Source organism: Mustelus asterias, chromosome 10 (assembly GCF_964213995.1).
Source record: "Mustelus asterias chromosome 10, sMusAst1.hap1.1, whole genome shotgun sequence".
Taxonomy (NCBI): domain Eukaryota; kingdom Metazoa; phylum Chordata; class Chondrichthyes; order Carcharhiniformes; family Triakidae; genus Mustelus; species Mustelus asterias.
Window position 1 is genome coordinate 39,296,933 of NC_135810.1, and position 12,680 is coordinate 39,309,612.

Here is a 12,680-nt window from a genome sequence, read left to right on the forward strand (position 1 = left end):
GGAGGGAAGATGTACTAGCAATTTTGAATAAACTGAAAGTTGATAAGTCCCCTGGGCCTGATGAAATATATCCTAGGCGTCTTTGGGAGGCAAGGGATGAGATAGCAGAGCCTTTGGCATTGATCTTTGCATCTTCACTGTCCACGGGGGTGGTGCCAGAGGACTGGAGAGTGGCGAATGTGGTTCCTCTGTTTAAGAAAGAGAATAGAAATGACCCTGGTAATTACAGGCCGGTTAGTCTTACTTCGGTGATCGGTAAGTTGATGGAAAAGGTCCTCAGGGATAGGATTTACGACCATTTCGAAAGATGCAGCTTAATCCGGGATAGTCAGCACGGATTTGTGAAGGGCAAGTCTTGCCTCACAAATTTGATTGAATTTTTTGAGGAGGTAACTAAGTATGTAGATGAAGGTAGTGCAGTTGATGTCATATACATGGATTTTAGTTAGGCGTTTGATAAAGTCCCCCATGGTCGGCTTATGAAGAAAGTAAGGATGTGTGGGATAGAGGGAAGTTTGGCCGATTGGATAGGTAACTGGCTATCTAACAGAAGACAGAGGGTGGTGGTGGATGGAAAATTTTCGGACTGGAAACCAGTTACCAGCGGAGTGCCACAGGGATCAGTGCTTGGTCCTCTGCTATTTGTCATTTTTATAAATGACTTGGAGGAGGGGGCTGAAGGGTGGATCAGTAAATTTGCTGATGACACCAAGATTGGTGGAGTAGTGGATGAGGTGGAGGGCTGTTGTAGGCTGCAGAGAGATATAGATAGGATGCAGAGCTGGGCTGAAAAATGGCAAATGGAGTTTAATCCTGACAAATGCGAGGTGATTCATTTTGGTAGGACAAATTTAAATGTGGATTACAGGGTCAAAGGTAGGGTTCTGAAGAACGTGGAGGAACAGAGAGATCTTGGGGTTCATATCCATAGATCTCTGAAGGTTGCCACTCAAGTGGATAGAGCCGTGAAGAAGGCCTATAGTGTGTTGGCATTCATTAACAGGGGGTTTGAGTTTAAGAGCCGTGGGGTTATGCTGCAACTGTACAGGACCTTGGTGAGACCACATTTGGAATATTGTGTGCAGTTCTGGTCACCTCACTATAAGAAGGATGTGGAGACACTGGAAAGAGTGCAAAGGAGATTTACCAGGATGCTGCCTGGTTTGGAGGGTAGGTCTTATGAGGAAAGGTTGAGGGAACTTGGGCTTTTCTCTTTGGAGCGGAGGAGGTTGAGAGGAGACTTGATAGAGGTTTATAAGATGATGAGGGGGATAGATAGAGTGAACGTTCAAAGACTATTTCCTCGGGTGAATGGAGTGGTAACTAGGGGTCATAACAATAGGGTTCATGGTGGGAGATATAGGAAGGATGTCCGAGGTAGGTTTTTTACTCAGAGAGTGGTTGGGGTGTGGAATGGACTGCCTGCAGTGATAGTGGAGTCAGAAACTTTAGGAACATTTAAGAAGCTATTGGATAGGCACATGGAGTACTTCGGGATGATAGGGAGGAAATAGCTTGATCTGGGTTTCAGACAAAGCTCGGCACAACAACGTGGGCCGAAGGGCCTGTTCTGTGCTGTACTGTTCTATGTTCTAGAACTAGAAGACAGAGGTTAGCCGTAGAGGGGTGCTTTTCTGAATGGAAGGCTGTGACTAACAGTGTTTCAGAGGGATTGGTTCTGGGACCTTTGTTGATTTGGAGGATTGGTGGAGTTGTGGATAGTAAAGAGAATTGTCAGAGAATACAGCAAGATATAGACCGGTTGGAGACTTGGGCGGAGAAATGACAGATGGAGTTTAGAACAAAGAACAAATAAAATTACAGCACAGGAACAGGCTCTTTGGCCCTCCAAGCCTGCACCGATCATGCTGCCTGACTGAACTAAAGCCCCCTACCCTTCCGGGGACCATATCCCTCTATTCTCATCCTATTTATATATTTGTCATGACGCCCCTGAAAAGTCACTATCGTATCTGCTTCCACTACCTCCCCCGGCAGCAAGTTCCAGGCACCCACCACCCTCTGTGTAAAAAACTTGCCTTGTACATCTTCTTTAAACCTTGCCCCTCGCACCTTAAACCTATATGGACAGGTGTGAGATAATGCATTTTGGAAGGTCCAATGCATGTAGAAATTATACAGTAAATGGTAGAACCCTTAGGAGTATTGACCGGCAGAGAGAGCTGGACGTGCATATCCACCAATCACTGAAAGTGGCAACGCAGGTGGATAAGGTAGTCAAGAAAGCATACGGCATGCTTGCCTTCATCGGTCGGGGCATTGAAAATTGGCAGGTCATGCTGCAGCTGGACAGAACCTTAGGTCGGCTTCATTTAGAATATTGTGTACAATTCTGGTCGCCACACTACCAGAAGGATGGGGATGCTTTGGAGATGGTACAGAAGAGGTTTACCAGAATGTTGCCTGGTCTGGAGGGTATTAGCTATGAGCTGAGGTTGGATAAACTCGGTTTGTTCTTACTGGAACGACAGAGGTTGTGGGGTGATCTGATAGAGGTTTACAAGATTATGAGTGGCATGGACAGAACGGATAGTCCAATGCTCTTTCCTAGGGTAGAAAAGTCAAGTACTAGAAACATAGGTTTAAAGTACTTAGGAAAAGTTTAGAGGAGATGTGCAAGGCAAGTTTTTTTTTTACACAGAGGGTGGTGAATGTCTGGAATGCGCTGCCCAGGTAGGTGGTGGAAGCAGGTGGTAGATTGCGACATTTAAGGGGCAACTAGACGAATACATGAATAGGATGGGAATGGAAGGATATGGACTCTAAGTGTATATAGTTTTAGTGTAGGTAGGCATCATGATTGGCGCAGGCTTGGAGAGCCGAAGCTGTTCCTGTGCTGTACTTTTTTTTGTTCTTTAGCAGTATGGCTGCCAAGTTTGCAACTTATACAGGGAAACCCTAAGGATATTAGGCATCACAACAGCATCGCTGTAATATCAACACCACATTGCTCAATTTCCCATGATTGTTGTGAAAGATTAGTGCCCAGCCTCATTGGGTAGGATTGGCTACGGCAGATAAAGCTAAATTGACTGGAAATTTTAAAAATTATGGATGGCGCCTTTCAAGTGATTTTGTGCAAGTACAAAGACGTTTTTCAAAATGAACTAGGTCGGATACGAGGGGTCAATTCCAAAATCTACGTGAACCCCAAGTGGACACCTAAATTCTTTAAAGCTCACCCCGTACAATATATATGTGAGTTCATTGGCCTGAAAGGCACATTTGTCCCTTTTCAATCTTATACCAGCGTCTCTAAATCTCTTAAGGATGTCCTGCAGGTTGGCCAGATGTTCTTCCTGTTAAGTCTCCATTATAGAATCATAGAAACCCTACAGTGCAGAAGGAGGCCATTCGGCCCATCGAGTCTGCACCGACCACAATCCCACCCAGGCCCTACCCCCACATATTTACCCGCTAATCCCTCTAACCTATGCATCCCAGGACTCTAAGGGGCAATTTTTAACCTGGCCAATCAACCTAACCCGCACATCTTTGGACTGTGGGAGGAAACCGGAGCACCCGGAGGAAACCCACGCAGACACGAGGAGAATGTGCAAACTCCACACAGACAGTGACCTGAGCTGGGAATCGAACCCGGGACCCTGGAGCTGTGAAGCAGCAGTGCTAACCACTGTGCCACCCACTAGGACGTTGTCCATGTACACCGTGACTTTTGGAATTCCTGCAGCAAATTCTCCATTATTCACTGGAAGATTGTGCTTGCAGATGATATGCCAAAGGGCAACCATAAATACTGGAAAAGTCCCTTGTGTATGTTACTCATTGCATATTTTCTGGCGTCCTCATCTAGTTCAAGTTGTAGATAATCATTGCACAGTCACCCTCATTTCACCTCCTGGGGTCAGCTCCTTTGTCTATGTTTGGACCAAGGTTGTAATGAGGTTTTGGAGCTGAGTGGGACTGGTGGAACCCAAACTGAGTGTCAGTGAGCAGGTTATTGTTGAGTAAGTGTTGTTTGATAGCTATGTTGATGACCCCTTCCATCACTTTGCTGATGATTCAGAGCAGATTGATTGAGCAGAAATTGGTCGGGTTGGATTGATCTTGCTTTTTGTGGACAAGACGTTCTTGAGCAGACGCCAGTGTTGTGGCCGTACTGAAACAATTTTTCACGTGAAGTGAATCAAATAGGTTGAAGACTGGCATCTGTGATGCTGGGCACCTCAGGAGGAGGCCGAGATGGATCATCCATTTTGGGATGAAGGTTGCTGAAAATGCTCCAGCCTTTTCTTTTGCGCTGATGTGCTGGGCTCCTCCACCATTAAAGACGGGGATATTTGTGGAGCCTCTTCCTCCAGTTGGTTGTTTAATTGTCCACCACCATTCACGACAGGATGTGCCAGGACTTCAGAGCTTAGACTTCATCTGTTGGTTGTGATATTGCTTCGCTCTTTCTGTCACATGTTGCTTATACTGTTTGGCATGTAAGTAGTCCTGAGCTGTAGCTTCACCAGGTCATAAGCTCATTCTCATTAGGTATCCCTGATGCTGCTCCTGCAAGCTTCATTGAACCTGGGTTTATCCTCTGGCTTGGCGGTAACGGTAGAGTGAGGAATATGCAAGGCCACGAGGTTACAGATTGCAGTAGAATATGCTTCCGCTGCAAATGATTGTCCACAGTGTCTCATGGATCCCAGTTTCAGCTACTAGATCTGTTTGAAGTCTATCCCATTTAGCATTGTGGTTGTGCCACATAACCTGATGGAGTGTATCCTCAAAGTGAAGAAGGCATATTGTCTACACAACAGCTGTACAGTGGTTATTGCTACCAATACTATCAGGGACATATGCATGTGCGACAGCTAGACTGGTGAGAATGGGTCAGGTAGGTTTTTCTCCTCTTGTTGGTTGCTTAACCACCTGCTGCAGACCCAGTGTAGCAGACACCAGACTCTGCTAGCTTACTAGTATGGTGCTATCAGAATCACTATTGCTGATGGATATTGAAGTCCCCACCCATCTTACATTCTGTGCCACCCCCAGTGCTTCCTCCAAATGGTGTTAACCTAGAAGTATTGACTCATCTCCGTGTGTATGTGTATGGTGTGTGTGGGTGTGTGTGTTGGGGGGGAGGGAGGGGGTGTTGGGGGGGGAGGGAGGGGGTGGTGGGGGGGAGGAGGGGTGCTGGTAGGTGTTAATCAGCAAGAGGTTGCTTTGCCTATGTCTGACCTGATGACATGGGACTTCATGAGGTCCAAAGTGGATGTTGAGAATTCTGGGATAACTCCTTCTTGAATGTATAGTGCTGTGCCACCACCTCTTATCAGTGATAAAGGACATACCCAGAAATAGTGATGGTGGCATCTGGGACACTGTCTGTTATGCATATGAATATGACTATATCAGGCTGTTGCTTGACCAGTCTGCGCGATAGTTATTCCAATTTTGGCACAAGCCCCCAGTTGTTCAACAGGAAGACTTTGCAGGGTTGACATGTCTGGGCTTGTTATTGTCATTTCTGTACCAACATCGATGCAGGGTGATCCATCTGGTTTCATTCTTTTTTGTAGACTTTGTAGTGGTTTGATACAACTGAGTGGCTTTCTCGGCCTTTTCAGAGGGCATTTAAATGTCAACTGCACTGCCTACTGTAACCAAAAATGCTATCGAAAATTGGGCTGATTATTCCATCTTGATCATCTGAGCACTAAGTGGAGTGGACCTAAAATGCATTTGCCACATTTTAATAATTTTTGATCATTTTCCAGAGGAAAGATTTAATTTCAGATTTAATTCAAAACTTGGGGTTTTCAAAGCTTCCTCCAGTGATACATGCAATAAAAATAGGCATTGAGACCTTATGTAATTGACAGGATATTGCAGATGCTGGAAATCTGAAATAAAACAAAAAAATGCTGCCCTTGGCATTCCCTCCTGCACTCTTCATTGAACCAGGGTTGATGCCTCAGCTTGGTGGTAATATTGAGCAGTATTTGTGAAGACAAAAAGGGAGTTTAATGGGTTGGATTTTCGCAGAGTTGGGGAGACTCTATGGACTTTTAAAAATGCTGGTTGGGCCCAAATCCAGAAATCCTGCCCCATTTCCAACATATACCATTTTCATGGGTAGAGGAATGAGAGTGGGGCATAAAGTGCACTGTATGAATTGGCTGGACCATTTAACCTCAGTTCACAGGGCATTTTTATTCCAGAAATACGCAATGCGTGCTCCACTAATTCATTTTGGAGACATAAATGCTTGTGAAGATTGGATAGGGTATGCAGAACTGTCAAGATATTAAGTCAGTTCACATCCCTGACCTTTAAATTTTGAAAAAGAAAATTTGCCTGCAATGTCTCTGAGAGTCAAAGAATTGGTTTCACCAAATGTTTGTTAACATAGCCCGAAATGCTGTCATTACAGTCTTATTACTGCTTCTACAACCAGTCATTATTGCAGTTGTTGGGGAGGAAAGTGTACATAACTTGACTGACAGCTCCAAGAGATTATTAAAGAATTATTAAATCCCCTCAAGTACTTAATTACTTTTATAAACAAACCATTGAGTTCATAATCTCACATAAAAGACAACTAAGTACCTGAGGGCATTTAAATGTATTGAATGGTCTTTCATTAATATAGGTATCTTTTAGACAGTGAAATCTGTATTAGATACTTCAAACTTGGTTTTATTTAGTTACAACATGGCTCCTGAGGGCTGCCAATGATGTATACTGGGTAAGGTAGCATGGACTGTGCAGGCGAAATGGTGGTGGAAGGACATGGGTTGGCATGAATTGGTGCTAAGTTGGCATCGTTGCTTTAAGGGTTCATGAGGTTGAGTGGGAGGGGGAATGGTTTGGCATGAGTTAGCACTATTGACTTAGAGACTATAAGGGTTCTTGGGAATCCGTAGGTGCATTTGCTGACAAGAGTTGGCACTTAAGTTGGAATTAGGGCTATAAGGGGCCATAGGAATGAGTAGGGGGCAAAGGTTGAAATGGAGGGTATGATGAGCAATTGGGGTGGCTGGAAGGGCATGGAGATTATGAGGGACAATTGGCTCTGGGTGAAGAGGCATGGGTTGGCATTTGTTGGCATGGATGGGGGATAGAGTGCATGGAAGGGTTGGGAATATAAGGAATGAGGACTAGAGAGCCTACTTTGAAAACAAAACAACTATAATGAAGTCCCAGATAATCAAACTGGGTCTTTTAATCAGCCCACTTGGGCACTTGCAGTCCCTGTGCCCTTCTCTGTTCTGCAACAGTGGATGGCAGGCCAGACTCTGTCTCGTACCTGCCTTCCTGGAATGAAAACCACACCATTCAGGACACTTGAGGTGAGTGCGCTGACCTGGGAAATTTCTTGCCTTGAGCTACCGATCATTAAAATGAAAATCCAGCTTTCTTTCCCATGTCATTAGCTCATACAGGATCTATGACATCTAATGATTCTCCCTTCCAGCCTGGTTTTTCTATCTGATCTATTATGTCCTGGGAGCAAATTCAATAAGATTAAATTCTTCAGACTGCCATTGACCATTTCAAGCAGGTCATGTCCGACTGCTTGGAACTGCAGTATAACGACAAGTACAAAATGAGCTTTGGAAGAGACTGCCACGGAACTGTTCACATGTTGTTTGAAAGCCTTTCTTGTGTTAAAAAAAATGATTGTGTTTAAAAAAATACTGACTTTTGGCTGCTCTCCAAATTTCCCCATCCTGCCCACTACTGGCAGGACCAGAACATAAATGAATGAAAAGTGAATCGAGTGCAGTCATGCATGCTCTGCTCTTTCTGACGAGAGACTGGTATGGAGATGACTATCCAAGCAATCATAGAATCCCTACAGTACAGAAGGAGGCCATTTGGCCTATCATACCTGTACCGACCACTATCCCACCCAGGCCCTATTCCTGTAACCCTCATTTACCCTGCTAATCCCCCTAATACTAGGGTCAATTCGGCATGGCCAATCAACCTAACCTGCACACCTTTGGACTGTGGGAGGAAACCAGAGCATCTGGAGGAAGCTCACGCAGACACGGGGAAAAAGTGCAGACTCCATACAGACTGTGACCTGAGTCTGGAATTGAACCTGGGTCCCTGGCCCTGTGAGGCAGCAGTGCTAACCACTGTTCCATCTTAATCATTGTGGAATTGAAGCAGATCCTATTCTGATTGCTGCAACGTCATAATCAGAGACTTGACAAAAAAAGGGCGAAGGGGAGAAGTCAAATAGGTTCAGTGACTTGAGAGTAAAAAGTAGAAAGGAGGCAATGAACAAAATTCTCACCGTTAGAATCATTGAAGGATTCTAAAGTAAATGACAAAGATTTAAAGGATAAAAAAAGGTCAGTACAGAGTTAAAGTTAAAAAGTAAAATGATGATATAGTCGGACCTGATTTAAAAGAATAACCCTTCTGTGATCCCAAGGGTGTTCCACTTGCCAGCTCAGAAGAACAGATTAAGACAGAGGAGAATGGGATTAGGGCTATAAAGTCAGCATTGAACACTTTCAGGTCAGATCTATGATAAAATGCAGCATAAAGCTCCATCTAGTGTTTCAGTTCCATTTTGAGAATAACAGTTTGTTACATCAGTCAGACAAATATTAAAGCATATGGGGAGGAGCAGGATAATGAGATTAGACTTGGTGGCTCATGTGCAGATGAGCACGAGTGTAAACCTGATAGTCTCAGATTCTAACATGAAAGACAATGAAAGTTATGGCTGCTGGAAATCTGAAATAAAAACAGGAAGGTCTGGCAGCATTTGTGGAGAGAGAAACTGACTTTTGGCTGCTCTCCAAATTTTCCCACCCTGCCTTCAATGGTGCCCACTGCTGGCAGGACCAGAACATTTAGCCCATTAACTCTGTTTCTCACTCCACAGATGCTGCATAATACGCTGAGCATTTCCAGCATCTTCTGTTTTTATTTACAAAAGAAAGTGAGAAAGGGAAACAGATACAGGCAGTTTGATTTAGAGTGCAAAATAGTTTGAAAATTAAGGTTACAAGGAGGATTTGAAAGAAAGAGACTGTTCAATCTGTTTCAATTCATGCTCGTACAAGGCCAATCCAACTGTTACTCCATTACAGAATCCAGCTGGCTCTTGAAGGAGTCCAATGTTTGAATTTCAATCACTCTTACAGACAACTTACCCCAGCTGTTGACCGTTCTCTCTGTAGAGAAACAACTCATAAATGTGTCCTTCATAATCCTGAACCACATTTCTGGCATGTATCTTGCATTGGGTGGCACGGTAGCAGTGGCTAGCACTGCTGTCTCACAGCGCCAGGGACCCAGGTTCAATTCTGGCCTCAGGTCACTGTCTGTGTGGAGTTTGCATGTTCTCCCCTTGTCTGTGCAGGTTTCCCCCGGGTGTTCCAGTTTCCTCCCACAGTCCAACAATGTGCGGATTAGGTGGATTGGTCATGTTAAATTGTCTTCCGTGTCAGGGGATTAGTAGGATAAATATGTGGGTTTACAGGATAGGGCCTGGGGGCGTGGATGATTGTCGTCGGTGCAGGCTCAATGGGCCGAATAGCCTCCTTCTGCACTATAGGATTCTATTTACTTTCTCGCATGCTTATCTTATAAAGCATTATTTGCGAAAACTATTACAACTTTTGTGGTGTTAACAACATGAAAAGAAAGTTCTCCCAAGCTATTGAAAAGCATTTTAAACCACTAGTAGTTAAATAACTCTTATACATGGAATGAGAATCCATCAAATTTGCAACTAAACAATCAGGTTTTGGGCTGTTCTTTGAATATATCTGAAAACCAGAGTGACAAACTCTGAAATCTATTCTGAGAGTGAATTTGGATACCAGTGCACCTTTTCCCAAGTGCAGAAAAGGGCCAAACAACATCAATCTCATGGTGCTGGTTCCAGTGCCTGAAGGATATCCAATTTTGACTTGGGCAAGACAGTCTTCCAGGTGCCCTGGCAATCTTAGGTCCTCCTCTTCTAAATTGGAGGGCATTGAACAGAACAGATATCAGGCCTAATCTGCTTCAGATTTTTCACTGGGTGAGTTTAGTGACTGACAACAAAAAGTAGTCAAAATTAAAAACAAACATGTGAGGCATGTTACTTTTGTTTCTCTTGAAGACTACTGCCAAATTGTGATCAAATCCACTCCCACCCTTGACTGCCAAATTGTGATCAAACCACACCCTCCTCCACCCAACTCTCTTTGTCCCGTGTCAGGTGTCACTTTGAGGGCAGTTGCCAATGGCGGCAAGCAGCACAAAAATCAATCCCCTTGAAATAGGTGGGCTGCATTAATAAGCAACAGCTGGAGTGAGATCACCCAATTTATTGAAATGTGACCAGAGGCCAAATTTCAGGTGTCTTCTCTTTGGGGCATGCTCTACGCAACATTGGTTTATACTCCCAAAAAATGGTCCAAAACTAATTTCAACACTTCTCTTCCTAAATGAGAAGTCCTGCTCAAGGTTCTGCTATTATTCATTTTAGTTATTGAGCAGCAATTTAAGATCAAGAGCCAACACTACATTCTCTCAGTATTTAGAAACTTTAGCTCAGTTGCCTGGACATCTGGTTCGTGGTGCAGAGCAACACCAAAAGCACAGGTTCAAATCCTGTACCAGCTAAGGTTATTCATGGAAGTCCCATCTTCAGAACCTCACTTCTCGCCTGACGAATGGTGACCTTCAGGTTAAATCACCACCAGTCAGCTCTCCCCCTCAAAGGGGAAAGTAGCCGATGGTCGTCTGGGTCTCTGGGACTTTATTTAGAAATCTGACAATAAATATGGCCTTGCCAGTATTGCCCACATTGCTAAAAAGTATATGTAGTAAAACTGGAGCAGCAGCATAATGCAATGTCTATTTGTTTTTGGAAGCAATTATCAGTAAGTTTATACAATTTAAAAATTAAAAATAACCTACAAACTACTACTCACGCTTAATGTTCTTAATACGAAATAACATGAAAAACTGTGGAATATTTGTGGTTAAGGCTTTGAATCTGGCAACCATATTCAATTTAATACGGAAAGTACTTGTTTCCAAAGCCTGCTGGGACCAGTATTAACACCAGTTCAATCAAAACATTGTAAAGAAAAGCATAATTACACAGTGGAAACCATACTTATTACAAAATGACATTTAATTAATGATATTGAAAAGATTCTCGACATAACAATCTAGCTTAGTTAATTAACAACAAATAAAGCGGTATAAGTATAGTGTTTGCAATATGCTTTTGATTTATATATATATAAACACTTACATTTCATAACAAAAAGGAGGCTTTGAGAAAGTGAATCTTTGTTCTTTTCAATCGCTCCTGTTAAATCATAGGTGACCTGTTGTGAGACAGAACATTGAACATTTTCATCATTTTGCCTTAACCAAAATGTTTATGCTTTCGATTTGTTTTGTTTGCATTGTTCAGTTGCTCAATTGAGGTTACTATATAATATCTCACAGCAGGAGTGAATGCAAATGCAGTTGAACGTGATGAATTATCTGGATCAAGATCAGTAAAGTCAAAGTAGATTGACTATACTCAGAACTGATAACCTTTCTGCTTAAGTGGCATCTACATTTCCAAAGAAAATACAATTTTAATGGAGTAACAATAAAATGAATCACTCCTGCCATCAAAGATAAGAAGCACCATAACTTTAAAGTGCACCTGTAGACAATGTACTTGTGCTGACACATGTTTGCTTGTAATCAAGGGTGTTTAAATGCTGAACACCAAAGTAAATAATCAAGTTTGTTCAGAACTCAGAATTCAACGCTCAACTTTCTTTAATTAAAATCAAATGATATCCCACGTTCTCCATGTTGCATTATTAGTGTCAACATCCCTATTCATGTTTCGATGTGCAGGTAATTTATATCTGAAAATTAGTTCAACAGGGGCTGGTGTTCTCAGATAAAGAGATGGTTGATTTAATTGTAGCAGGTGTTATGGAGATTGGTGAAGTATATTTCATTCCTGTTTTTCACTAAAATAAAAATCATTCTGAAACATAGAGTCATAGAGGTTTACAGCATGGAAACAGGCCCTTCGGCCCAACTTGTCCATGCTGTCCTTTTTTTTAAAACCCCTAAGCTAATCCCAATTGCCCGCATTTGGCCCATATCCCTCTATACCCATCATACCCATGTAACTATCTAAATGCTTTTTAAAAGACAAAATTGCACCCGCCTCTATTACTACCTCTGGCAGCTTGTTCCAGACACTCACCACTTTCTGTGTGAAAAAATTGCCCCTCTGGACACTTTTGTATCTCTCCCCTCTCACCTTAAACCTATTCCCTCTAGTTTTAGACTCCCCTACCTTTGGGAAAAGATATTGACCCTCATTAAAAGATATGCCCCTCATTATTTTATAGACCTCTATAAGGTCACCCCTCAGCCTCCTACACTCCAGAGAAAAAAGCCCCAGTCTATTCAGCCTCTCCTTATAACTCAATTCATCAAGTCCCGGTAGCATCCTAGTAAATCTTTTCTGCACTCTTTCTAGTTTAATAATATCCTTTCTATAATAGGGTGACCAGAATTGCACACAGTATTCCACGTGTGGCCTTACCAATGTCTTGTGCAACTTCAACAAGACGTAGCAACTCCTGTATTCAATGTTCTGACCGATGAAACCAAGCATGCCGAATGCCTTCTTCACCACTCTGTTCACCTGTGAC

At 43.0% G+C, this 12,680-nt stretch overlaps 1 protein-coding gene across 2 annotated transcripts in view; it reads right to left on the reverse strand.

The window, feature by feature from the left end:
- Nucleotides 1-12,680, reverse strand: part of myo16 (myosin XVI) — a 427,463-nt gene that overhangs the window by 116,781 nt on the left and 298,002 nt on the right. For both annotated transcript variants that reach the window (XM_078221662.1, XM_078221663.1), the window contains exon 21: nt 11,258-11,333. In XM_078221662.1, coding sequence (XP_078077788.1) covers nt 11,258-11,333 — 76 coding nt within the window. The remainder of the gene's footprint in view (nt 1-11,257; nt 11,334-12,680) is intronic.